This window comes from Scyliorhinus torazame, chromosome 12, assembly GCF_047496885.1.
Source record: "Scyliorhinus torazame isolate Kashiwa2021f chromosome 12, sScyTor2.1, whole genome shotgun sequence".
Classification (NCBI taxonomy): domain Eukaryota; kingdom Metazoa; phylum Chordata; class Chondrichthyes; order Carcharhiniformes; family Scyliorhinidae; genus Scyliorhinus; species Scyliorhinus torazame.
In genome coordinates, this window is record NC_092718.1 from 216,123,960 (window position 1) to 216,148,959 (window position 25,000).

At 44.4% G+C, this 25,000-nt stretch overlaps 1 protein-coding gene across 1 annotated transcript in view; it reads right to left on the reverse strand.

Annotated features, from left to right (window-relative positions):
- Positions 1–2,590: 2,590 nt before the first annotated feature.
- The window catches only part of tbx4 (T-box transcription factor 4), a 159,623-nt gene continuing 137,213 nt past the window's right edge, over positions 2,591–25,000 (reverse strand). Inside the window, exons 6-8 of the mRNA XM_072470230.1 lie at positions 14,485–14,597; positions 11,223–11,458; positions 2,591–3,718 (exon numbers count right to left, since the gene is read on the reverse strand). Of these exons, the coding sequence (XP_072326331.1) occupies positions 3,099–3,718; positions 11,223–11,458; positions 14,485–14,597 (969 nt within the window). The 3' untranslated portion in view covers positions 2,591–3,098. The remainder of the gene's footprint in view (positions 3,719–11,222; positions 11,459–14,484; positions 14,598–25,000) is intronic.

Consider the following 25,000-nt stretch of genomic DNA (forward strand, 5'->3'; position numbering starts at 1 on the left):
TCTGGAACCTCTCCAGTTCGACGATCCTCAGCCACCTGTGCTCTAACTCCAACCTCTTGCATCGCCTCCACTATCATCTCAGCGCCATTGGCAGCTGCGTCCTTTGTTCTGTTGCCTGGGGGCGCTAAACTCTCGTATCCCTCCCTAATCATCACTGTCTCTCGAACTCTCTTGCCTCCTTGATAAAGCTTCTGAAAACCTACCTTTTTGACCAAGCTGTTAGTCACCTGCCCTTATATGTCCTTACGTGACCTGGTATCAAATGTTGCTTGATATAACTTCTAAATGCACACTTTGTGCGTGATGTTCTTTAATGAATCAATAAGCACATTTGCAAATTCATTTACAGATTCTTAATGGCAGTGATACTGCAATTAAAATAATTCTAGCAATACTATTCTGCCAATAGCACAGTGCCTTTTAGAACTGCAAAAAGACAGGAGATTCATCGAGCCTAACACTTTAAATTCTTTAAAATAGAAAATGTCTATCAACAGATTTGATTATATGTTGTAAAGTTTAGTTTTATTTTCGTTAGCGCCGGTTCCCCTCCTAATGGGTAATTGCGGTCTTTGCCACTGTAGACACAAACACTTATTAAACAACTGGTTGCTGAAAACATCCTCGTTTTATTTTTAAATGTCCAAACACACGGTTTGAACCATGAAGCTATGTTTTAAATCTCCACGAGACACCACACTGTGCAAAGTGTGCCGCTGGCGTATCGAGGGTGGCATTTGATGCGTTTAAAATCATGCAAAGGCGGCATGCCATGAAACACAACGTGTGGATTTCAAACACCGCCTCTGCCTGTTTGCGGGACTCACTCCAGGTACAAGCTGCCAGATTGGCTACAAAAACAGTGACCGCGTTGCAAAAGAATCAATTTCAAAGCGTGTTGCTACGTCACAAGCCAATGGAAAGGCGCTATATGAATGCAAGTGCGACATTTTAACATGCAGTGCGGCGCGGGTTGCACGAAGAGCAAAACATAAACTATTTCACCAAACATCCATTTGGCGCAATGCAAGGAGCAGAATGGAAGAATTGGCGCCAGTAGCTTGAGCGGCTTTGCGCTGCAATTATATTTTTCAGACCAGTTTAATACTTGCAGAATAAATTAAGCCTCTTATTTCACTATGAGGATATAGATTTATTGCTATGTTCCCCCCCCCCCCCCCCCCCCCCTTCTCGGTAGTCTCCTGGTATCTGTTTGTTGGAGGAGCTGCAGTTGCATACAGGTGAATGGAGGGGGGAGAGAGTCAGGTCTGAGCCCAGCAGACAATTACATCTTTTAGATTTCCTTGCTCAGATCACAGAGCGAGTAGAAGATTATCTATTCACCCTATCGGTTGAAACAATGCACTGCGTCACAAAGAAATGACATTTTGCATAGATCTCTGCGACGTTTAGTGAAATTGTAATATATATATTTATATATAAATGATCTATTTACAGCTTTGCCACTCCAGCGCAAGGGGATTTTTTTCTTCTCCCGAAAGTGCCAAGAAGATTCACGTTTCTTGACCTAGAAGACTATGTTGTGCTGCACGATATTGGGTGGGGGGGGGGGGAGATGGTCAAGAACATGCACTGGATAGCAAACGTTGAAAATAGAATTAAGAGGTTTAATGAACGCCCACAGTTGGAGCGTTGATTGCCAGCCGACTGTACAGGGGAGCAGTGGGGTTAAGGCCTAATCTGTGTCGCCAATTAAAGCGCAGAAGGTCGCTGGTATGGGGCCTCTGAAATGTTGCAAAGATTCAGAAACGGTCTTGAGTTTAGGGTGGGGTTTCTGAAATCTTTCTCTAAAAGTGTTTAATTTTTGAGGCACAATTGTTTACCAAATTGATTCACTTACAGTGCACAATTGGATGAATACTTATTTTGTTCGATGTTCTCTGCATAATTGAAAATCGCCTTTACACAGGTTTTACACTGCAAACAATTGATTACCCAAGTTTGCAAACAAGCGAGTTTTCCTATTAGAAACTTCATGTAAACGGCTGTATAGATAGTTGTGTCAAATTATGCACACGAAAATGGCTAGCTTACATGGGTAATTAAGCAAACAAATATATATTTGGCATTATTCAGTAACTGGACACTTTTGAAAAGATTAAATAACAAATAAAAATAATAATAATTACAAGTTGGTGCTTCTGGCAGTGCGGTGGGTTCATTCACTGATACACTGCACCATACACAATGTATGAACTTTGGTTCTCCCCAGTGATCCTGCACACGGCGGGCCCACAGACATCAACCAGGGTCAACCAATGGAAGGTGCTGGGTTAAAGTCATCCCTTTCCCAAACGAGGAAGAGCAAATTGACAAGCAAAGCTGCCTTAATAAAGGCGGGGTTTGCACCTCCCTCGGGCCGCAGGGGCAGGCAGGTTGGCAACAGTTCTCTGGCCACACTCTACAGAATGAAGCGTGACGCCAAAGGAATAAAACAGCAGAATGGGGGGGGGGGGGGGGAGAGAATGGGAGAGGGGAGAATGAGGGGAGGGGGCGGAGAGGCGAATGGAGGGGAGGGGGCAAATGGGGGAGGGGGGTTGGTCAGAGGAAGAAACATTTAAAAATAATTTCAGCTCCAGCCACTGAATTCACAGTCATCAAAATTATTCATAGATAGATGATTTTAAAATATGATACTGTTCTTTATATATTCCACTATTGGATAGAAGCACAAAATACTTTGTCTTTTCGCGCCGTCCATTATGCATACAAGGATGTGCAGAATGCATTGATTTCCCGGTCTAGCCACGCGAAACTTCACAACTGGAGAGTACTGCAGCATTGCCATTATGTCTTTCTTAGTTTACTTAAGACATATTTTACAGTTTGTTCCATCAACTCAACATTGAGCAAGAATCACACAATCTGAAATAAGTAGTGAAAAGCGGAAGTGTTCTTCGAGGAGTATTCTTGAAGACAACAATTGGGTATCTCTGATTCAGCAGAGTCAAGGGGAGGGAATCTAATTGAAGCAAATTCGAAGCTTTTGCACTCTGAAATCTACCTGCCCAACGTTAGAAAACCCGAACCGTTTCTGCATCCGTCTTACTAAAACTGTTTGGCTACATCAGTCCGAGTCAACTGTCTGCCCAGTTTGTCACAGGTGGAGCCAGCCCGGAATGGTACTGGCTCGGTAGCTCTCTCGGTAAAGATAGGCTCTGCGAGAAAAGGAAGTCCCGAGCGTTCTGAGCGTGAGGGGAAGGCGGCACTCTCTCGTGTGGCGAGAGAGGAATTCTGTCTCGTGGGGAACAGGAAGAAATGGGTACCCGTTGTCTAACCTGGTGCTGAGGTGGGGAATGGTAGCCACTGAACTGTGAATCGCAAGGAGGCTGGGAACTCTGCGCTGGAATGGTGGAGAGGTGGGGCAGCATGGCTGTGGTGGTGAAGTGTGCGGAGAAATGCTGATAGGGAACGGTCTCCATGGTCTGAACGCTGCAGTTACCATACGGCGGCACAGAAGCCCACATGTTGCAGTTTAATGTTTGAGGAGGATGTTCCTCGGCGGCCGCTCCTCCGGGCACATCACTCCCAGGGGTGGAAAACATGCAGGCGTCCCTTAGATCCGCCTCGTTCCGATAGGATGGACTCATCACCTGCTGGTCATATGGTGGCGGACGGAAGAAGTGTTCTTCGGCAATAGAAGCAGGGGCTTCGAGAAAGGGACGTTTGCAGGACAGATCTGGGTGGCCATGGGCTTCTGAAAGAAGACAAACAAAAAAGCGTGTCATTGTTGTCCATCCTATGGAAAATTCTAAATGACTGTTACACTCCTTTCCGCACCACCAGGCAGAGTTAATGGTTAACAATGGCAGCAACCCACTGAAAACATTCTTCACCTTTGGTTCCACTAACGACAACACAAAACGTGTTTGCCGATTCGTTTTTTTGTTTCATGTTATAAACATCTGTCCATCTCCCTATTTCCCTGCTCTCATTTTTTGGCGATTAGGCGGTTTCCTCAATGAATAAACATTCCTTCAATCCATCAGATGTTCTTGCCTCTGATGTAACCCAATGACACATCCTCAAGTCTTCCTCCTGTAACCAAGATAAGTACTGAAAGAAGCCACGTGAAGGTGGAGGTTAGGGGTATTGGGTATTTCAAACACTGTAACTGTGAAGGGAATCATGATGACCTTTCTAAGTATGTGCTTATTATACTGTGCTGGAGTGGTTCTATACATTTTGAATGGTGGCTATTAGATAGTTCAGCCAGAAACTGCCTGATTCTGAATATTTTATATTGTAACACACTACTAACAAACATTTAATTTCAGCGTGTTTGGTACACCTAGGATTTTGAATGTTTTCTGATCTCCAATCCAAAAATTCCTTGAGATTTAATTATATTTAATGTAATTTGTCCCACTAGAGAGTGTATATAAATTCTTCTTCTTCTTGATCCCCTCCCCCATTGCATAACATACAATGATCATCAGCTAGTGCCACTGTAACCAAACATTAAGGCACTTTTGCTGAGTATCGAACTATGAATTGTCCTCTAATATATAAACAACGGTGTCAAACGCCAGCAGAAACCTAGCACACAATTCTGGGACAAATGTGCAAATTGTTCTCTGTAAAGCAAGGGGGAGGAATAATTTATTAAAGGCATCATCAAGCCTGAGATCCAGAATGTAGCCGAAGAACCAGAAACAATTGAGTAAAAGCACAATAATGTATGTTCTGGAGATCTGAAATAAAAGCAGTAAGTGCTGAAAAAGCACAGCAGGTCTGGCAGCATCTGTGGAAAGGGAAACAGAGTTAATGTCTCCAGTCCATTATGACTCCTTCAGAACTTTTTAATTCCAAGAAGCATCATATTGGACTTTATATGTTAACTCTGTTTCACTTCACAGGTGCTGCCTGGTCTGTTTTTCCAGCACTTTCTGTTTTTATTTTGGAAACAATTGAGCTTGAGATAGAGATCAGAGTGTGACACACATAGTAAAATGAAGGTCCAGGTAGATCTGTGAAAATATCTCCATATCCTCTATAAGATCGCGCAATTCCATTGGCAGGATAGACACACCAATGTCAGTGATCTCAGTCAGGACAACATCCGCAGCATTGAAGCATTGACCAGGGTGGGTCAGCTCTGCTGGGTTGGCCAAATGGCCCATTCCTGACACCAGACTCCCGAAACAAGCACTCGACTCAGAGCATGGATACAACAAGCGAGCCTCAGAAGGGCAGAGGAAACGTTTCAAGGTCACTCTCAAAGTGAAAGGAGTGCGTGGCAACCCGGACACCCCACCCACCCGTTCCTCCAACCCCATCTGCCCCACCTGTGACAGAGACTGCGCGTTGTACTCCCCAGTCATTTGAGAACTCATCTTCAGTGTGGAAGTAAATTCTGCTCGACTCCGAGGGACTGTCTAAGAAGAAGATTTATGATGAAATGAACTGCTTGAAAGGGCGGTGGAAGCAGATTCAATGATAACCTTGAAATGGAAACTGGATTTATACTCGACCCTGCATTTCTGATCCTTTTCACGTGGAAAGAGCAGGTGCGATTAATTCGATAGTTCTTTCAAAGAGCCAGGACAGGCATGGTGAGCCGAATGGCCTCATTTTGATTCTATAATATCTGAAGAATCACAATGAATGGGGTAAAATGCATTCGGGCAATGCAATCTGTAATCTCCACGCCTTAATCTACCGATTGCAGTTCTCTTGCACAATGAGAACTAATTATCAATGAGTGTTTATAGTTAGAACCTGAAAAAAACACACACAAACTACAATTGGGAGGCGAGGATTGGGAAGTGTGAGTGTAATCGGAAATGATACAAGGTGCTTTAAATAGTTCAGTGTTTGCCTTTTAGTGGACATCGCCGTGTAACTTCGTCCAAAGGATTCCAATAACGCCAATCTTAAACGTGCCTGGAGGAAGGATTCAGCAGGAGCACTGCCTCCTGATCACACTCTGACAATCTGTGGCCCCCTGTCCTTTCCTCTCCCTTCCCCAACTACCGAATTCTACATCGAGGTGGAGAGATCCACACATGTTGGAAAGAATTGGGGGGGGGGGATTGTCCCCCCTCAGCACTCCCGTGTACCCCAAAAGCCTTGGGACGTGCACCCATTCTCTCAATCAGGAAAACATTTACAGAAGATTTGGAGATGAGTGGAGATAAAATACAGTCAGACATTTGGAAGATTCGCTAAGGATCTTACCTAGCGCTGAACAGAACTACCTGACCAGGAAAATCCCAGTTTAAGTTTGCCAGGAACACTGACCAGGAAAATCCTAGTTTAAGATTGCCAGGAACACTGACCAGCAAGATCCGAGTTTAAGATTCCCAGGAGCATTGATCAGCAAGATCCCAGATTAAAATTGCCAGGAACATTGATCAGCAAGATCCCAGTTTAAGATTGCCAGGAACACTGACCAGGAAGATCCCAGTTTAAGATTGCCAGGAACACTGACCAGCAAGATCCCAGTTTAAGATTGCCAGGAACATTGATCAGGACGATCCGAGTTTAAGATTGCCAGGAACATTGACCAACAAGATCCCAGTTTAAGATTGCCAGGAACACTGACCAGGAAGATTCCAGTTTAAGATTGCCAGGAACACTGACGAGGAAGATCCCAGATTAAGGTTGCCAGGAACATTGATCAGCAAGATCCCTGTTTAAGATTGCCAGGAACACTGACCAGGAAGATCCCAGTTTAAGATTGCCAGGCACACTGACTAGGAAGATCCCAGTTTAAGGTTGCCAGGAACATTGATCAGCAAGATCCCAGTTTAAAATTGCCAGGAACACTGACCAGCAAGATCGCGGTTTACGATTGCCAGGAACACTGACCACGAAGATCCCAGTTTAAGATTGCCAGGAACATTGACCAGCAAAATCCCAGTTTAAGATTGCCAGAAACATTGATCAGCAAGATTCCAGTTTAAGGATTGCCAGGAACATTGATCAGGAAGATCCCAGTTTAAAATTGCCAGGAACACTGACCAGGAAGATCGCGGTTTAAGATTGCCAGGAACACTGACCACGAAGATCCCAGTTTAAGATTGCCAGGAACATTGACCAGCAAAATCCCAGTTTAAGATTGCCAGGAACATTGATCAGCAAGATTCCAGTTTAAGGATTGCCAGGAACATTGATCAGGAAGATCCCAGTTTAAGACTGCCAGGAACACTGACCTGCAAGATCCCAGTTTAAGATTGCCAGGAACACTGACCAGGTAGATCCCAGTTTAAGATTGCCAGGAACACTGACCACGAAGATCCCAGTGAGAAGTCTTACAACACCAGGTTAAAGTCCAACAGGTTTGTTTCAAACACTAGGTTTCGGAGCACTTCTTCAGGTGAATGAAGAGGTATGTTCCAGAAACATATATATAGACAAATTCAAAGATGCAAGACAATGCTTAGAATGCGAGCATTTGCAGTTAATTAAGTGTTTACAGATCCAGAGATAGGGGTAACCCCAGGTTAAAGAGGTATGAATTGTCTCAAGCCAGGACAGTTGGTAGGATTTCTCAACCCAGGCCAGATGTGGGGGATGAATGTAATACAACATGAATCCCAGGTCCCGGTTGAGGCCGCACTCATGTGTGCGGAACTTGGCTAAGGAAAATCCCTGTTTAAGATTGCCAGGAACACTGACCAGGAAGATCCCTGTTTAAGATTGCCAGGAACATTGATCAGGAAGATCCCAGTTTAAGATTGCTGGGAACATTGACCAGCAAGATCCCAGTTTAAGATTGCCAGGAACATTGAGCAGGAAGACCCCAGTTTAAGATTGCCAGGAACATTGATCAGCAAGATCCCAGTTTAAGATTGCCAGGAACATTGATCAGGAAGATCCCAGTTTAAGATTGTCAGGAACATTGATCAGTAAGATCCCAGTTTAAGATTGCCAGGAACATTGATCAGGAAGATCCCAGTTTAAGATTGCCAGGAACACTGACCAGGAAGTTCCCAGTTTAAGATTGCCAGGAACACTGACCAGGAAGATCCCAGTTTAAGATTGCCAGGAACACTGACCAGGAAGATCCCAGTTTGAGATTGCCAGGGACATTGATCAGCAAGATCCCAGTTTAAGATTGCCAGGGACATTGATCAGCAAGATCCCAGTTTAAGATTGCCAGGAACACTGACCAGCAAGATCCCAATTTAAGATTGTATTGAGTTGAAGGGAAGTCTCAAATGTCCCTGCTCAAAAGCAAGGGGGGAGGGGGGAGAAGAAGCACATTTACCCGGGACCCCTCCCTGTCACAAAAACCCTCCTGTTGGGTGAGATGTTGGTGAGAGACTCCAAGCAAACGAGTTTCTCAGTGTAAACCAGTCTTGTCCAATACTCTCGCCACTTGTGGCGAATTGATGCAGTTCATTGTTGCCAGTTCTTCAATACTGAGTTGTGTTAACGTTGCACTTTCAGCTATGGGTTTGGGTGTCACTCGATAGACCGCGGGTTGTCATTCCTCACTAACTGAGGAAGGCAAAGTAAACCACATTGCTGTTCGGCAGGGTGTGGCATCGCAGCCGGAGGGCCGCTGCATTTACCCCCACATCGTGCAGTTGTCGGTTTCTCGTCACCCGGGACGCTTCAATGGAATGCGAAAGGCCGCCTGCCTCTTGTTACCTCCTATGCTGCTGTTCTCGCGGAGTGTCTCTCAATGACCACCCATTTCCACCTGCAAGGCCGTTCTGTCCTGCATTCTCCTTCCAAAGGACAGCAAATGGCCGGCTCTCGGGACCCAGTGTCACTGGAAACCTGCTTTGTGGTCACGTCCGGGGGGCTTGTCAATCTCATTGCATTTCCTGGCACTTTTTCTCCCGTGATATTGATTGTTTCCATTTCTTTCCTTCCTTTTTTTCCTCTTTGATTTTTAAAAATATTCTTCGACAAATAATTTGGTACCTGTCTCTGCAACTGCAAAAGGTTTGACCTGCATCGAAATCTAATTGGACAACTTTGGTGTGGACCAGGGCTGAGTGGTGAGTGGCTGGGCTGTGATCGCCTGCCAGCCGGTTGGGAAGGCACAGAGCTCCCTGGCATAAGAGCCAGTGTGACCCGCCCTGCTCTGCCCGCTGACAATTGTGGAACATGATTTGATTTGAACCCTGAATGTAATAGCAGCAAAGTGTGGGAAACAAAAGTAATTGTTTTTGTTAAAGAAACCGGCTATTTGTCAGTAAAATGCTGCTATCCAAGCTGATGATTACATCGGCTTACGGTGATCTATTGTTTCAAAGGAAAATCTGGAAGTTTCAGTAATTTATTGACGCCCGTTATCTTGTGCATCTAGAAACAGCGAGTCCAACGAGAATTCAGGGGGTCGTATCAGCTGCCCGTTACAAAAATACCACTACTGTACAGTTATAAAAAACAAACTTCTTAGCGTCGATCAACACAAGGAATGTTTCTCAGTCTGAGCTGTTACTTACTGACAGTCTGCTGCCAGACCCTGCCCTTGCACTTCCCCAGGCTCCCGCGGTACTTGTATTTAAGGGTCACATTCCCTGACAGGATCAAGCAGCTCTCCTCATTTACCTTATCTCTGTCATTCCTCCCATCCTCACCACAGTCAGATTACATTTTCCATTAATGTCAGCAAGTTAACTGCAGACACACAGGCCGGTGTGCAACAAACTATTAACCTTTCAGATGCAAACACGTGGCGTGATATCTATCTATTTTACACAACCTACAGGTGATGCAAGATTTATAGTTTTAATAAATAATGTTCATCGGTAGCACGGGGGTGATCTGCGATTTTTGCATTTCCAGCAACCGGCAGCAAGTGGAACAATACTTCGCAGTAAATCAAGCCCCTCTGCTTTGACCATCCGCAATAGGAAAAGAGGCTGTGATTTCGGAAATGTTCCATTGTGAGCGCTCCATGTGCTGGAGTCACCTCTCGTTGGTAATATTCTTACACTTTATCATTGCTCCATAACTACCGTGTGCCAGGTATACTGTACACTGCGCGATGTATAGTTTACAGAATGTCTGCATATAGTTTGATAATGGATAACACTTCTAGATGTAAATTTTGGGTAGGATTTCTGAGTTATGGGAGGTGGGCCCTTGTTTGGCAGGACCCCGGAACCGACAGAAGTGTGGAGACCAACGCATTTGACCCCGCCCATTTCGCAGTCATAAAATGAATGACTAGAAATTTGATAGGTCTGCGATTCGGGCCATTTTCTGTAAAGCTCCACACCAAAACCTGTATTTTTAAAAAGTACACAGCAAAAGTATTCAACAAGGGTGGTTAGCACTGCTGCCTCACAGCTCCAGGGACCCGGGTCTAATTCAGGCCTTGGGTGACTGTGTGGAGTTTGCACTTTCTCCCCGTCTGCCTGGGTTTCCTCCCACAGTCCAAAGATGTGCAGGTTCAGGGGGATTGGCCACGATAAATTGCCCTTAGTGTCCAAGAAGTTCAGGTGGGGTTACGGGGATAGGGTGGGCAGACTCGATGGGCCGAATGGTCGCCTTCTGTTGATTTAGTACAATAATAAATACTAACACGAGTCCTATAGCTTCAGGCTACACGTTACCTTCCTATTCGCACGACCTCAACACAATAAAAGCAGATTACTGCGGATGCTGGAAATGCGAAGGAAAAACAGAACATGCCTGAAAAACCCAGCAAAGAGTTAATGTTTCTGATCTCCAGAATACCATGATTGGTCCACCCACCGGATAGTGGGAGTAAAAATCAAAACAGCGACGAATAGAACAAATATTTGCCATATTGATGAACAGCAAACAGATGGCAGAAGGTTAAATCATAACCGGATCTGCACATTCTGCTGACAGAGGTTTTTTTTGCAATGTGTTCAGCTGTATCATAACATTGGAACCGATCAGATAGAAAGAACTTTCGCTTTTGACCGCAAGATCGTCCTTGTAATCTGATTTAGCAGCTACTGGCCGGCAGTACATCCCATCATTGGGGGTAACAGAACAGCCTGCCTTTCTGTTTGCAGTCAAGGAAGAGAGAATGTTAGCAGTAACAGAGAGTAAGGAGAGGGGGCGGGGGGGGGGGGGGGGGGGGAGGAGTGTGTGCCAGTGCCCAATGTGTGCTTTAAAAAAAACTTCACAAATAGAGGGAACTTTTTGAATCTCTTCGAAGGCATTAATCATTGTGTCATTGCCATCCTTAACTCTTTACTGCAGCCTCATATATCATCAACCATTTCTCAATACGCACTTTAAATCTTGCCGCCAGTTACCTCTTGGTTTAAAACAGTGATAGATTAGCCCCGAATCTCTCTGCGCTGTAAAGGGGTTGAGTGACAGATCCTGGGCCCCCGATGCAGTTAACTGAATAGGTCCGTTGTTGTCGAACGGGTAGTGCTGGTGACCCTGAGCCCCGTGAGGGGGGTTCCCTTCCATTTTCGGGGTCAACTGACCATGGTTCGAAATGAGTCTTTGCCTAACAATGCTTTTTGAAATCACTGGATATTCTCTGCAAAGCAAGAAACAAAGAAAAGACAAGGGAAGAAATTTGTATTTGCACGGAGTTGATCTCCTGTAACATTACACACAGGGCGCCCAGAATATACCAAATAAACAGTGCCGGACATACTGAGCACTTCTGAGATACATGACTGAGGTACCAAAGTATTGCCCCTGATGGGCAAGAGTAATCACAGTGCACCACGTTTACATTGAGAGTTTCCATTATAACTGTGCACAGAGACATTTCAATCAAAAACGTTGACACATAAATGTGAGGAAAGGAAGGAAGATTATCATAGATTATCATAGAATTTACAGTGCAGAAGGAGGCCATTCAGCCCATCGAGTCTGCACCGGCTCTTGGAAAGAGCACCCTACCCAAGGTCCACACCTCCACCCTATCCCCATAACCCAGCAACCCCACCCCACACCAAGGGCAATTTTGGACACTATGGGCAATTTAGCATGGCCAATCCACCTAACCCGCACATCTTTGGACTGTGGGAGGAAACCGGAGCACCCGGAGGAAACCCACGCACACACGGGGAGGATGTGCAGACTCTGCACAGACAGATTGTTGGATAGGAAGTCGAGGCTGGAGGAAGATGTCCTGGGGCGTTTCCCACGGGTTTGTACCAAGACCGCTGCTTTTACTGACAGACATCTATACGTTCAATTAGCTGGCACGATTTCAATATTTACAGAACTTGGTGTATTGTGAACTCTGAGGAGGATAGTGATCGATTACATAGACCGGTCGGTGGAATTGGCAGCCAGATGGAATCTCATGAAGAGGATATATGAAGCTTTGGCAGGAAAAATTAGGAAAGGAAACATGAAGCCCAAGGCTTCAATTCCATAGGGGACGCGGGGAAGTGACCAGGCAGGTTGAAAGAAAGTGGTTAACAAGACATCCGGGACCCTGCGCTAGAGAAATAGATACATCGTCGCGTCCAAAAGCTAGGAATTTCTGGCAGATGTTTGCAAAACATTGTTTGCACCTCAACTGGAATATGTTGTGTTCAATTTTTGGGCGCTACATATTAGAAAGGACGTGAAAGCTTTCGGGTAGATGTAATGAAGGTTTGCCAGAATTGTTTCAGAAATTAGGGACTTCAGCTTGAGAACAGACTGGAGAAGGAGTTGTTCTCCTTAGAGACAGTTAAGAGGATATTTGATAGGGGTCTAGACAGAATGGATAGAGAGAAACTGCTTCCTTTTGGCAGAGGGGTGGGGAGCCAGGAGATGCTGATTTCAGGCGATTAGCAAAAGGACCAAAGGCGACATTTTAGGATCTGAAATGCGTTGCCTGGGAGGATGATAGAGGCAGATTCAAAAGTCAACTCGGCAAACTCCTGAAGATAAAAATGTGCAGGGTTGCGGACAAAGGGCTGGGGAGTGGGACTAGTCGCATTGCTCTTGCAGAGAGAAAGTGTGGACTCGACAGGCCGAAAGGCCTCATTTCCATTCTAGAATTCGAAGTCTGGACACAACATTTTTAATGAAATGTAGACACCTGGGCTGAAACCGAGATTGATCCTTCACAGAGGCACCTTGACACATGTAACTCTTATGAACACTGGTGTGGGCAGAGGGGCGGAGGGTGCTCTTTCCACGGGGCGGTGCAGATTGGATGGGCTGAATGGCCTCCTCCTGCACTGTAAATTCTATGACATTTACATAAAATGCATTGAAGTTACAACAAGGAAAACAGGTAATTTGACCAAACCCGTTTGTGTTGGTGTTCGATCTTCAATAGAGCAAATTACTCCAATCACATTGTCCTGTTCTGTTCTTTTTAACCCTTCTCCTTTATTCTCTCACCCTTCATCCTCCTTTACTCCACCTGTCAATCAAACCTTGCGTGTTGATACTTCTTGCCTCAACCATTCACCCTGAACTGCCCAGTTTACTGACAATTATTTTTTTCTCACTGGCCTCTTATTCTAGACTTTCGCTGAAAACAGAGCCTCAGTCACAGAGTTTTACAGCAGAATACAGTTTACCGTTCTTTCATAATGTTTTACACTTCTAGCATTTTGCCCCATAATATGCAATTGTAAAGAAAATGTTTCAAATGTTTTTTAAAAATTAATTTATGGGATGTGGGTATTGCTGGCTCGGTCAGTATTTATTGTCCATCCCTAATTGCTCTTGAGAAGTTGGTAGTGAGCTACCTTCTTGAGCCGCTGCGGTCCATGTGGTGTAGGTACGCCCACAGTGCTGTTAGCGAGGGTTTTGACCCATTGGAATTGCCTCGTACATGGAAATATTCTAATAGATCGCTCTCGGGGTCTCAATACCCCTCCTATAATGCGAACCCCAATACTGCAGTATTCTAACTGGGAACTTATAAAGCCTGGATATAGGTTTGTCATTACCGCAGGAGGGTTATATTCTGGAAGTATATAGTGTGAAGTATTATTCCAAAGAGTCACATTGGACTCTGTTAATTCTGCTTCCCCACAGATGCTGCCAGACCTGCTGCCCTTTTCCAGCACGTTCTGTTTGTATTTCTGTTACATTCTATACTTGTCATAAAAGCTAGGATTCTGTTACAACCTATTAATGAGCAAGGTTAGATTTGGCACCCGGGAGAAGGAAAAGGGATGAAATGAAAAGGGTTGGAGAAACTTGTTTCTCACATCCTTGCGAAGCTGTAATTCAACAACACCAAGCTGTTCTGCAAATAAATGTATATGGCACTTTTACGAAAGCTATCTGCCGCGTTTTGGCCCATTCCCACATTTTATCAATGGCCCCCTTTGAAAATTCCTTCGGTTTCAATTCAATTTTCAGATTGAAAACTGAACGCGTAAAAATGGCATTTCTCATTGAGAAATCAGGACTACTCCCTCTCTCTCTGGCACCTACTCGATTCTGGAAGAGTAGCAGGAGTCCAGGAAGACACCTGACCCAAAAAATGGCATGATGCGATTGATAGAAGAGGGAAACCTGTAGAAAACGAACTTTAGAAAGATAATGAAATTAAAATACAAAGATTTCAGCAACAACGTAAATAAAATGTAGTACCTGCATGTTTGCTGCATAACGTACCTCTGTAAACGAGATACGCGAAGGTCACTGTCATCTCCCCCTCTAAATCCCTTGGCAAATGGGTTGTTTTCAATTTTGAGCTGGGTGATCTATGAAGATAAGGCACCACATCGATATTAATTTGCTCCCTAACAGCTGAGTTCAGTGAAGGTCTGTCCCTTCAACAAATATCGAACACAGTCCTTATTCCACACCCCGCTCAGCACCGCTATCTGATCATGGAACTGTGAACCAACATCTTCTTTAATCACAGGATTTGTCCCTCAGTCGGATCGTTTCAATTTGAATTGGTGTCTGGGGGCCGAGTTAAGGACAGTAGCAAATCCTCCGCCGCTTCCTTCGGCGCTGCATTTGAAGCATTGTGAGTCAGAAAACAAGTTAAACTGCACCAGGCAAATCCTGATTTCTGCAGGCGCTGAGCGCACCCAGAATAAATCTCTGTACCCTTTCCAGCAGCCCTGTGGCTGGGAGGTGAATGGTCCTCATTCCTAAAGTGGCTACTTCACACTTTCAATAAACAGACTGCCTTCCTTTCGGAAAATAAATGGATCTTCAGAACAGATGTAAAACAAGTTAACTGGTGAGCTGGACAAGCCACTTGGAGACAGGAAGCTTTGGACCTCCAGCTCAGCGCCATCTGGACCACACTGGCCGCGGACTCTTGGGGCAATGGAGTTAGGATTTTGACATCTTGATGACGATGATGATCCTGTTTTTTTAAATACTAAAAACGCTGATTGAGACACAGACACCCACATCTCACCAAAAGTTTCTAACCAGCGTCTGTTGTCCAGATGGGGGTGTGCTGCAGACCCGCAAGCTTCCTGTCTCCACAGCTAAGTTGCTCGCTCGGTTCAAAACTCAAGAAAAGCCCATCAAACATCATATTGCAAATTCCACATTCGTATCAATTTAATCCATTTAAAAAAACAATCAAAGTTAAAAGAAACGAAGAAGTTCCCTGTGTAATACTTTGAAATATCGGTTCTAATATCAGCCACCATGGACAGTTGCGTAAATATGAAAGGTAAGTGCTGCGGATGCATCTGCAAATCTGAAATAAAACAGAAAATGCTGGGGGGAAACCCTAGGAGCTCCGGCAGCAGCTGTGGAGAGAGACAGGGTTTACAGTTCCAATCCGCATGGCTCCTTCAGAGCATTGCCATGGACAATTTCACCTTGGACCATCCCTGGTGTGGTTAAAGAAATAATATGTCTGTTGGATATCTATTCCTAAAGATCACAGCACAGAACTTGTAGAGTCCAAGGTCTCCAGGCGCATTGTAACCCTTGTTAATTCATTTCACCGTCTAATTGAAGCGAGGTCACAAAGCTCTTCCTCCGCCGATTCCATTGCCCAATGGATCATGGATAAGCACAATCAAATAAAATGTAACAACTGGGGGGGAAAAATACTTTGAATAGAGACAAGGATCGGTAAACCTTTAGGACCACCGCAAAGTGTTGACCTCAGAGTGTCTTATTGTCCAAATGATCATCACATCTGGTGATACACACCAACCCCTTAAGCAATGAACAAAACGTGGCTGCATTTTGTTTAATTTTCTCTGTTAAAGTTTGCTGGCTTCCTGAGGACTGTGTGCTGTCAGCAGTCAAACTGCAGGTCCTGCAAACAGGACATGTCAGTTCAGATCCAGCAACTGTGCCCTTTTTACACTCCGCCTTTAAAGGGCCCAAACTGGCAATCGCTCCTCTTGCATCAAGACGTTTCCTAGTTTACGTTTCATGCCACACTGCCAAACTGTTTGCCGTAGAAACAACCACACGGGGGTTTACAGGTTAAAGTGACTGTTTTCGTTATCTACAATGGGGTTATTATGTGGTGCGCAGTCGATTGATATTAAAAACACAGCGGCCCTTAATTTATTTCTACCTCTGTCCTGAAAATATCGCAATCTATATGTGAGAGCTGGGAATAGGGCGGATTACAGGCGAATTTTGGGTCAGCCCAATGTAACTCCTCTGGTACCAGCCCGAAAGCAAGGGAAGCTGACGTATCCTTTATGCCCCGTGGTAAATGGGAGTGGGGTCCGAGCAGATTTAAAAAGGGGAAATTTCCCGTGAAGAGATACTGCTGTGGGGGAATTAATCCATTTTTGAAGACGGAGCCCAGTTATACTGCAGCGGGGCACCTCCAAACCCCCACAGCTCCCCATTCCCAGGCAGGCGGACTAGGATCATAGAATTTACAGTGCAGAAGGAAACCATTCGGCCCATCGAGTCTGCACTGGCCCCTGGAAAGAGCACCCTATTCAAGCCCACACCTCCACCCTTTCCCAGTAACCCCACTTAACCTTTTTGGACACTAAGGGCAATGTGACTAGTAGAGGTCCTACTCTTCAACAATCATGTCCTGTCATCTGTGGCTCAGTCCGGCCTCTGAATTAAAAAGTTGCATTCCATTCCAGGGCATAAGCATTAAAAAATATAATGTTAATAATAACCTTTATTAGTGTCATAAGTAGGCTTGCATTAACACTGCAATTAAGTTACTGTGAAAAGCCCATAGTCGCCACTCTCCGGCACCTCTTCAGGTTCACAGAGGGAGAATTCAGAATGTCCAATTCACCTGTCAAGCACATCTTTTGGGACTTATGGGAGGAAACCGGAGCACCCGGAGGAACCCCACGCAGACACGGGGAGAACATGCAGACTCCCCACAGATAGTGACCCAAGCTAGGAATCAAACCTGCGACCCAGCGCTGTGAAGCAACAGTGCTAACCACTGTGCTACAAATTGAGGCCGGAGATGTCCTCATTGGGATGAGAAGTTGAACCGCCTCGTCTGTCTGCCCGGACAGGTGGAAAAGATCTCTTGGTGCTATGTTGAGGACCCTGATATCCTGGCCTATCCTTCAGTCAACATCACAGAAACAGATTATTTGGCCATTATCACATTGTGGGACCTTTACAAACTATGGCAACCCGTCCGCAAGACAACAAAAGTTTTTGAGTGTCCAGAGGAGTTGTCTCGTCCATGCTCCTGTACTATAGTGAGACCTGGACTGTGTATCAGTGACAAAGATGAATGCTAAAAAAATTCCACCAGCAATGCATGGGCCAGAGCTAATGGGAAGTTGGCCAAGCACATGCTAGTGTCCTTCTTGGACCAAACTCCTGCAAAGTGAATTTCGATGTGTTGGACACAAGATCCAGATGGCCAAAAACTGATTGCCCTAGCAGGACCTGTTCTTTCAACACTCAAATGGCCAAGATTCTGGAAGAACAAAGAAAGTGCTTCAAGATACTTTGAGGCTGTCCTTGGTGGCGTTGACCTTAATGACTGGGAGGAGCCATTGATTCAGAATGGCAACAACTTGCTCCTCAAGCTGCATGACACTTTGAGTCCCAATGCCTCCATGATGAGGCAGAGAAGGAAAGGAAGGAAATCCTGCTCTCTGGATCCCACTATCCCGTGGGATGTGCTGCCCCATTTGTGGATCGAGAATCAGTTCAGTCTCATGAAGAGCCATGGCAGAAACTCATGCCCTGAATAGATGTCATCCTCGATATTTGTGGGAGTTCGCTGTGCGCAAATTGGCTGCTGCATTTTTGACATTTCAACAGTGTCTACACTTCAGAAATAATTTAATGGCCATAAAGTGCTTTGAGATGTCTGGTAGTTGCGAAAAGGACGATATATTTTTAAAAATAAAGTTAGAGCACCCAATTATTTTTCCACCCCAATTAAGGGCCAATTTAGCGTGGCCAATCCACCTACCCGGCACATCTTTGGGTTGTGGGGTTGAGACCCACGCAGACACAGGGAGAATGTGAAAAATCCACTCAGACAGTGACCCGGGGCTGGGATCGATGCTGGGTCCTCAGCGCCACGAGGCAGCAGTGCTACCACTGCGCCACTGTGCCGCCCTGAAAAGTGCGATGTAAATGCAAACTTTGTTTTTATGACAGCAGATCAGGACAAGTGGAAGTTTTACATAATCTAGGCATACATATAGAACATAAATCCTTCATTAGACTGGCTTCTGATTGAAGGGTTTGTTAAATATTTACAAATTCTAGCACATGACATTAAGATTTAGGATAAGTAAAGAGTATTTAAAGCTATTTCTACAGTCCAGATTGTTTTCCCAATAGTGCAAGTTCAATTCCCAGTGCCAATGATGCTTCCAAATTTAATCTCTGGAGAGTGATAAATAATTACACGTACAATCCTGGTGAGGAACAATCAAGCATATCAAAGTGTGTGATATTATTCAATGCTGCCTGGTTGTATTTTGCATCTGACTTCAAGATTATCACAGTAGCACAATAATCACTGTGTTCTATAAATTATCTATTTATATATGTCTATACCAATAGCTTTTTATATATTTCTCCTTTTAACAACAATCCTATTCAAATTATAATATGCTCCCTTGTGGTGTAAATTTAATTGAGAAATTATTATACTATTTCTGATCAGTTGGGGTGCTATTTTATGATGGTAGAAAACAATCTCAATGGAATGAAAGGTTGCTGTTTCTGCTGGAAGGCATTACTTAATTTTAATTTTCTTTTTGGCAGGATAGGAACTAGTCATAAAGACGGTTGGAGTTTTATTTCTGTACTTACCGAGTCATGATTTCTAAATCCAACATATTTTTAAAAATATAATTTGGATAGGTTTGCTATGATTTACTGCAGTAATTCATGCCTTGGACAGAGTGCAACAAAGGTTCACCAAAGTGATTATTAGGATGAGAGAATTGGCTTCTGAGCAAAGATTTATCAGACTAGTCCCGAATTCCCTAGAATTTAAAAAAATGAGAAGTTATTTTACTGAAACATAGAAAATTCTTAAGGAGCTTGACAGGATAGATTCTGGGCAGATGTGTCCCATGGCTGGGGAGTCCAGAACTAGGAGGTCACAATCCCTGAATAAGGGGTTAGCCATTTAGGACTGAGATGAGGAGAAATGTCTTCACTCAAAGGGCAATGCAGAACAAGGCAGCAGCGCGGGTTCAATTCCCATATCAGCCTCCCCGAACAGGCGCCGGAATGTGGCGACTAGGGGCTTTTCACAGTAACTTCATTGAAGTCTACTTGTGACAATAAGTGATTATTATTATGGTACTTTGGGATTCTGTACTCCATAGGGCTCAGCCATTCAATATATTTAAGACAGTGATTGCTAGATGTTTTTGATAATTAAGAAATTACGGTTATTGTGGAAAGGTAGAAATAAAAACAGAAAATGCTGGAAATACTCAGCAGGTCAGGCAGCATCTGTGGAGCGAGGAACAGAGTCAACACTTCATGTCAATGACCTTTCATCAGAAACAACAACTTGCATTTATACTGGACCTTTACTGTAGCAAAATGACTCAAGAAGCGATATCAAACAACTTTGACACTGAGCCAAAAAAGGTGATATTAGGACAGATGATGTCAAAGATGTAGGTTTTGAGTGTCTTAAAGGAAGGGAGGGAAGGTTTAAGGAAGGAATTCAAGAGCTTAACATCTCAACAGTTGAAGGCATGGCCACCAATGGTGCTGCAATTAAAGTCAGGTATTTGCAAGTGACCAAAATCGCACAAACGGAGATATCGCAAGAACATTTAAAAGATAGGGAGGGATGAGCCCAAGGTGTGAATTATAAAATGGAAATTTTGCTGAGCCTGGAGCCAATGTAGATCAGCAAGCACAGGATTGGTGGGTGAACAAGACTTGGTGTGAGATAAGGGCAGCAGAGTTTTGGATGAATTTAAGTTTACGGAGGGTGGAAGATAGGAAGGAGGTCATCCAGGAATACAGTTCAATAATAATAATCTTTATTAGTGTCACAAGTAGGCTTAAATTAACACTGCAATTAAGTTACTGTGAAAATCCCCAAGTCACCACACTCCGCTGTCTGTTCGGGTACACTGAGGGAGAATTCAGAATGACCAAACTATCTAACAGCACGTCTGTTGGGACTTATGGGAGGAAACTGGAGCACCCGGAGGAAACCCATGCAGACACGGGGAGAACGTGCAGACTCTGCACAGGCAGTGACCCAAGCGGGAATCGAACCTGGGACCCTGGTGCTGTGAAGCAACAGTGCTAACCACTGTGCTACCGTGCCGCCCTCAAGTCTAGAGGTAACATAGGATAATACATACCATTTTAAGAAACAGATGGTTGGATATTTATTGAGTAAATACACATCTTCTCATTAAATTAGCACAAGGAAGATTATCTGATGGCACCTACAACTTTTATGCTAATGTTTGTGCATTTTCATTTTGATGGGTATTCATCAGCCGTCCACTCCTTTGCTGGGATTTTCCAGTCCCAGTCGTTCCAAGACTGGAAATTCCCACCCATTATCAACAGACCTTTCAATGATCCGTCAGATTTTCCTTCCCACCCATGACGAATCCATGGCAGGCAGGACTCGTTTTCTTTCAAATTTTTGTAATATTTTGCTTGCAGCATGTTGCATTCTATGTTTTTCTGTTTGCTTTCTATTTCTTGTTCTGAGACTCAGTTTTCTCTGTTTTCTTCAAGGTGGCACAGTGGTTAGCACTGCTTCCTCACAGCGCCAGGGACCCAAGTTCGACTCCGACCCTGGGTAACTGTCTGTGTGGAATTTGCATGTTCTCTCCATGTCTGTGTGGGTTTCCTCCGGGTGCTCCGGTTTCCTCCCACAGTCTAAATATGTACAGGTTCGGTGGATTGGCCATGATAAATTGCCATTTAGGGCAAAAGGTTTGGGTGGGGTTACGGGGATAGGGCAGGGGATTGGACCTCGGTAGGGTTCTCTTTCAGAGGGTTGGTGCAGACTTGATGGGCCAAATGGCCTCCTTCTGCACTATAGGAATTCTATGATTCTATGAATCCTGAGAAATTCATATTTGCTTTTTACTTAAAGAGTAAATGCCTCTCTGTTGATAGTATCTGGGCAGAGGGATCTGGGTGTCTTTGCTCATGAATCACAGAAAGTCTATATGCAGGTACAAAATGTAATAAGAAAGGCAAATGGAATGTTAGCATTTCGTGCAAAAAGACTAGAGTATAAAAGTAGAGAAGTGTTGTTGCAATTGTATAGGGTTTTGGTGAGACATCTGGAGTATTGTGTGCAGTTTTGGTATAGTGAGGAAGGGTGTGGTGGCATTGAAGGAGTTCAGAGGAGGTTCATCAGATTGATTCCGGGGATGAAGGGGTTGACGTACGAGGAGAGATTAACAGTTTGGGCTTATACTCAATGGTGTTTAGAAGGATGAGGGGATCTGATCAAGGTATATAAAATACTAAAAGGGATTGATAAACTAAATGTAGACCAAATGTTGCCCCTTGTGGGGCAATCTAGGACAAGAGGTCACAGATATAGGTTGAGAGGTGGTGGATTTAAAACTGAGATAAGGAGGCACTACTTCTCGCAGAGGGTGGTGAGTTTGTGGAACTCGCTGCCCAATAGTGCGGTGGAGTCCAAATCATTAAATGATTTCAAGAGGGAGTTATTTTTTTCTGATTAAACTAATAGGTTAAAGGGATATGGGGAACAGGTAGGGAGATGTATTTGAGACCAGGAAGAGATTAGCCATGATCTGATTGAATGGCAGAGCAGACTCGAAGGGCTGAATTACCTACTTCTGCTCCTAATTCCTATGTTCCTATGTTGTTCCTATGATCTCACTTGCAGCATGTCAAGCTCTAATTGATTGCACAACTTTTTCTTTTTGGTATTTTTAGTTTCATCTTAATTGTTCCCAGAAGGAGACAATCAAATGATGGGAATTGCAAATAATTAGTTTCAGAAGCTACTGCTGTGATGTCAATCGCCCAAAAGTCATGGAATCCCACCCCGAGTATTGTGTGAGAGCTCCACTGCGCACATACTAATAATAATCGCTTATTGTCACAAGTAGGCTTCAATGGAGTTACTGTGAAAAGCCCCTAGTCGCCACATTCCGGCGCCTATTCGGGGAGGCCGGTACGGGAATTGAACCCGCGCTGCTGGCCTTGTTGTGCATTACAAGCCAGCTGTTTAGCCCACTGTGCTAAACCAGCCCACATGGCAGCAGTTCAAGGAGAAGGCTCATTGCCACCTTCGAAAGAGGGGTGATAAATGCCAATCTTGCTAATGACACACCCGAAGAATAAACTTTGACAGATTTGTGATTATTTACTATAACATGGTAAGTCATTGGGGTTTCTCTGTGTCTTCTATTCTTGCAGCTCTCGTCCAACTTCATTGTGCTAATTTTAAAAATAGTATAATAGAACAAAGAAATGTACAGCACAGGAACAGGCCCTTCGGCCCTCCAAGCCCGTGCCGACCATGCTGCCCGACTAAACTACAATCTTCTACACTTCCTGGGTCCGTATCCTTCTATTCCCATCCTTTTCATATATTTGTCAAGATGCCCCTTAAATGTCCCTATCGTCCCTGCTTCCACTACCTCCTCCGGTAGCGAGTTCCAGGCACCCACTACCCTCTGCGTAAAAAAATTTGCCTCGTACATCTACTCTAAACCTTGCCTCTCTCACCTTAAACCTATGCCCCCTAGTAATTGACCCCTCTACCCTGGGGAAAAGCCTCTGACTATCCACTCTGTCTATGCCCCTCATAATTTTGTATACCTCTATCAGGTCTCCCCTCAACCTCCTTCGTTCCAGTGAGAACAAACCGAGTTTATTCAATCGCTCCTCATAGCTAATGCCCTCCATACCAGGCAACATTCTGGTAAATCTCTTCTGCACCCTCTCTAAAGCCTCCACATCCTTCTGGTAGTGTGGCGACCAGAATTGAACACTATACCACAAGTGTGGCCTAACTAAGGTTCTATACAGCTGCAACGTGACTTGCCAATTCTTATACTCAATGCCCCGGCCAATGAAGGCAAGCATGCCGTATGCCTTCTTGACGACCTTCTCCTCCTGTGTTGCCCCTTTCAATGACCTGTGGACCTGTACTCCTAGATCTCTTTGACTTTCAATACTCTTGAGGGTTCTACCATTCACTGTATATTCCCTACCTGCATTAGACCTTCCAAAATGCAGTACCTCACATTTGTCCGGATTAAACTCCATCTGCCATCTCTCCGCCCAAGTCTCCAGACAATCTAAATCCTGCTGTATCCTCCGACAGTCCTCATCGCTATCCGCAATTCCACCAACCTTTGTGTCGTCTGCAAACTTACTAATCAGACCAGTTACATTTTCCTCCAAATCATTTATATATACTACAAAGAGCAAAGGTCCCAGCACTGATCCCTGTGGAACACCACTGGTCACAGCCCTCCAATTAGAAAAGCATCCCTCCATTGCTACTCTCTGCCTTCTATGGCCTAGCCAGTTCTGTATCCACCTTGCCAGCTCACCCCTGATCCCGTGTGACTTCACCTTTTGTACTAGTCTACCATGAGGGACCTTGTCAAAGGCCTTACTGAAGTCCATATCGACAACATCTACTGCCCTACCTGCATCAATCATCTTAGTGACCTCCTCGAAAAACTCTTATCAAGTTAGTGAGACACGACCTCCCCTTCACAAAATCGTGCTGCCTCTCACTAATACGTCCATTTGCTTCCAAATGGGAGTAGATCCTGTCTCGAAGAATTCTCTCCAGTAATTTCCCTACCACTGAAGTAAGGCTCACCGGCCTGTAGTTCCCGGGATTATCCTTGCTACCCTTCTTAAACAGAGGAACAACATTGGCTATTCTCCAGTCCTCCGGGACATCCCCTGAAGACAGTGAGGATCCAAAGATTTCTGTCAAGGCCTCAGCAATTTCCTCTCCAGCCTCCTTCAGTATTCTGGGGTAGATCCCATCAGGCCCTGGGGACTTATCTACCTTAATATTTTTTAAGACACCCAACACCTCGTCTTTTTGGATCACAATGTGACCCAGGCTATCTACACCCCCTTCTCCAGACTCAACATCTACCAATTCCTTCTCTTTGGTGAATACTGATGCAAAGTATTCATTTAGTACCTCGCCCATTTCCTCTGGCTCCACACATAGATTCCCTTGCCTATCCTTCAGTGGGCCAACCCTTTCCCTGGCTTCCCTCTTGCTTTTTATGTACGTAAGACTATAATGATGCTGAGTAACTCTGTTTGCAGGGTTGCTCTGTAAATTGTCCCTCAGTTGGGGACAAAGAGAGTAGAGAATATAAGAAAAAGAGCAGGAAATGCTGAAAATACGCACTATGCCCATCAGTGTCTCCAAACTACTAAAGATGGGTTAATTTTTCAGATATGAATTTCTCATCATACTTTTTTGAAACATTTACCTTTTTAATATTTTCAGATGTTTATCAGAATGCTAATACTTCCAGCATTTTTGTTGTTTACTTTGGCTCCTCAATCATCTTACTTTATTTTCACTTCTCATTATTGCTATCAGAAAGGAATTGCCACTGGGAACAGTTGAGAGCAGCACATTCATTTTCATCAGTGTTGTACATGAGGCATGATGACATTTGCTGATATGAATCATGGACAACCCTTCAAGATAGCTGGGATCCTCTAATTCTGCCTT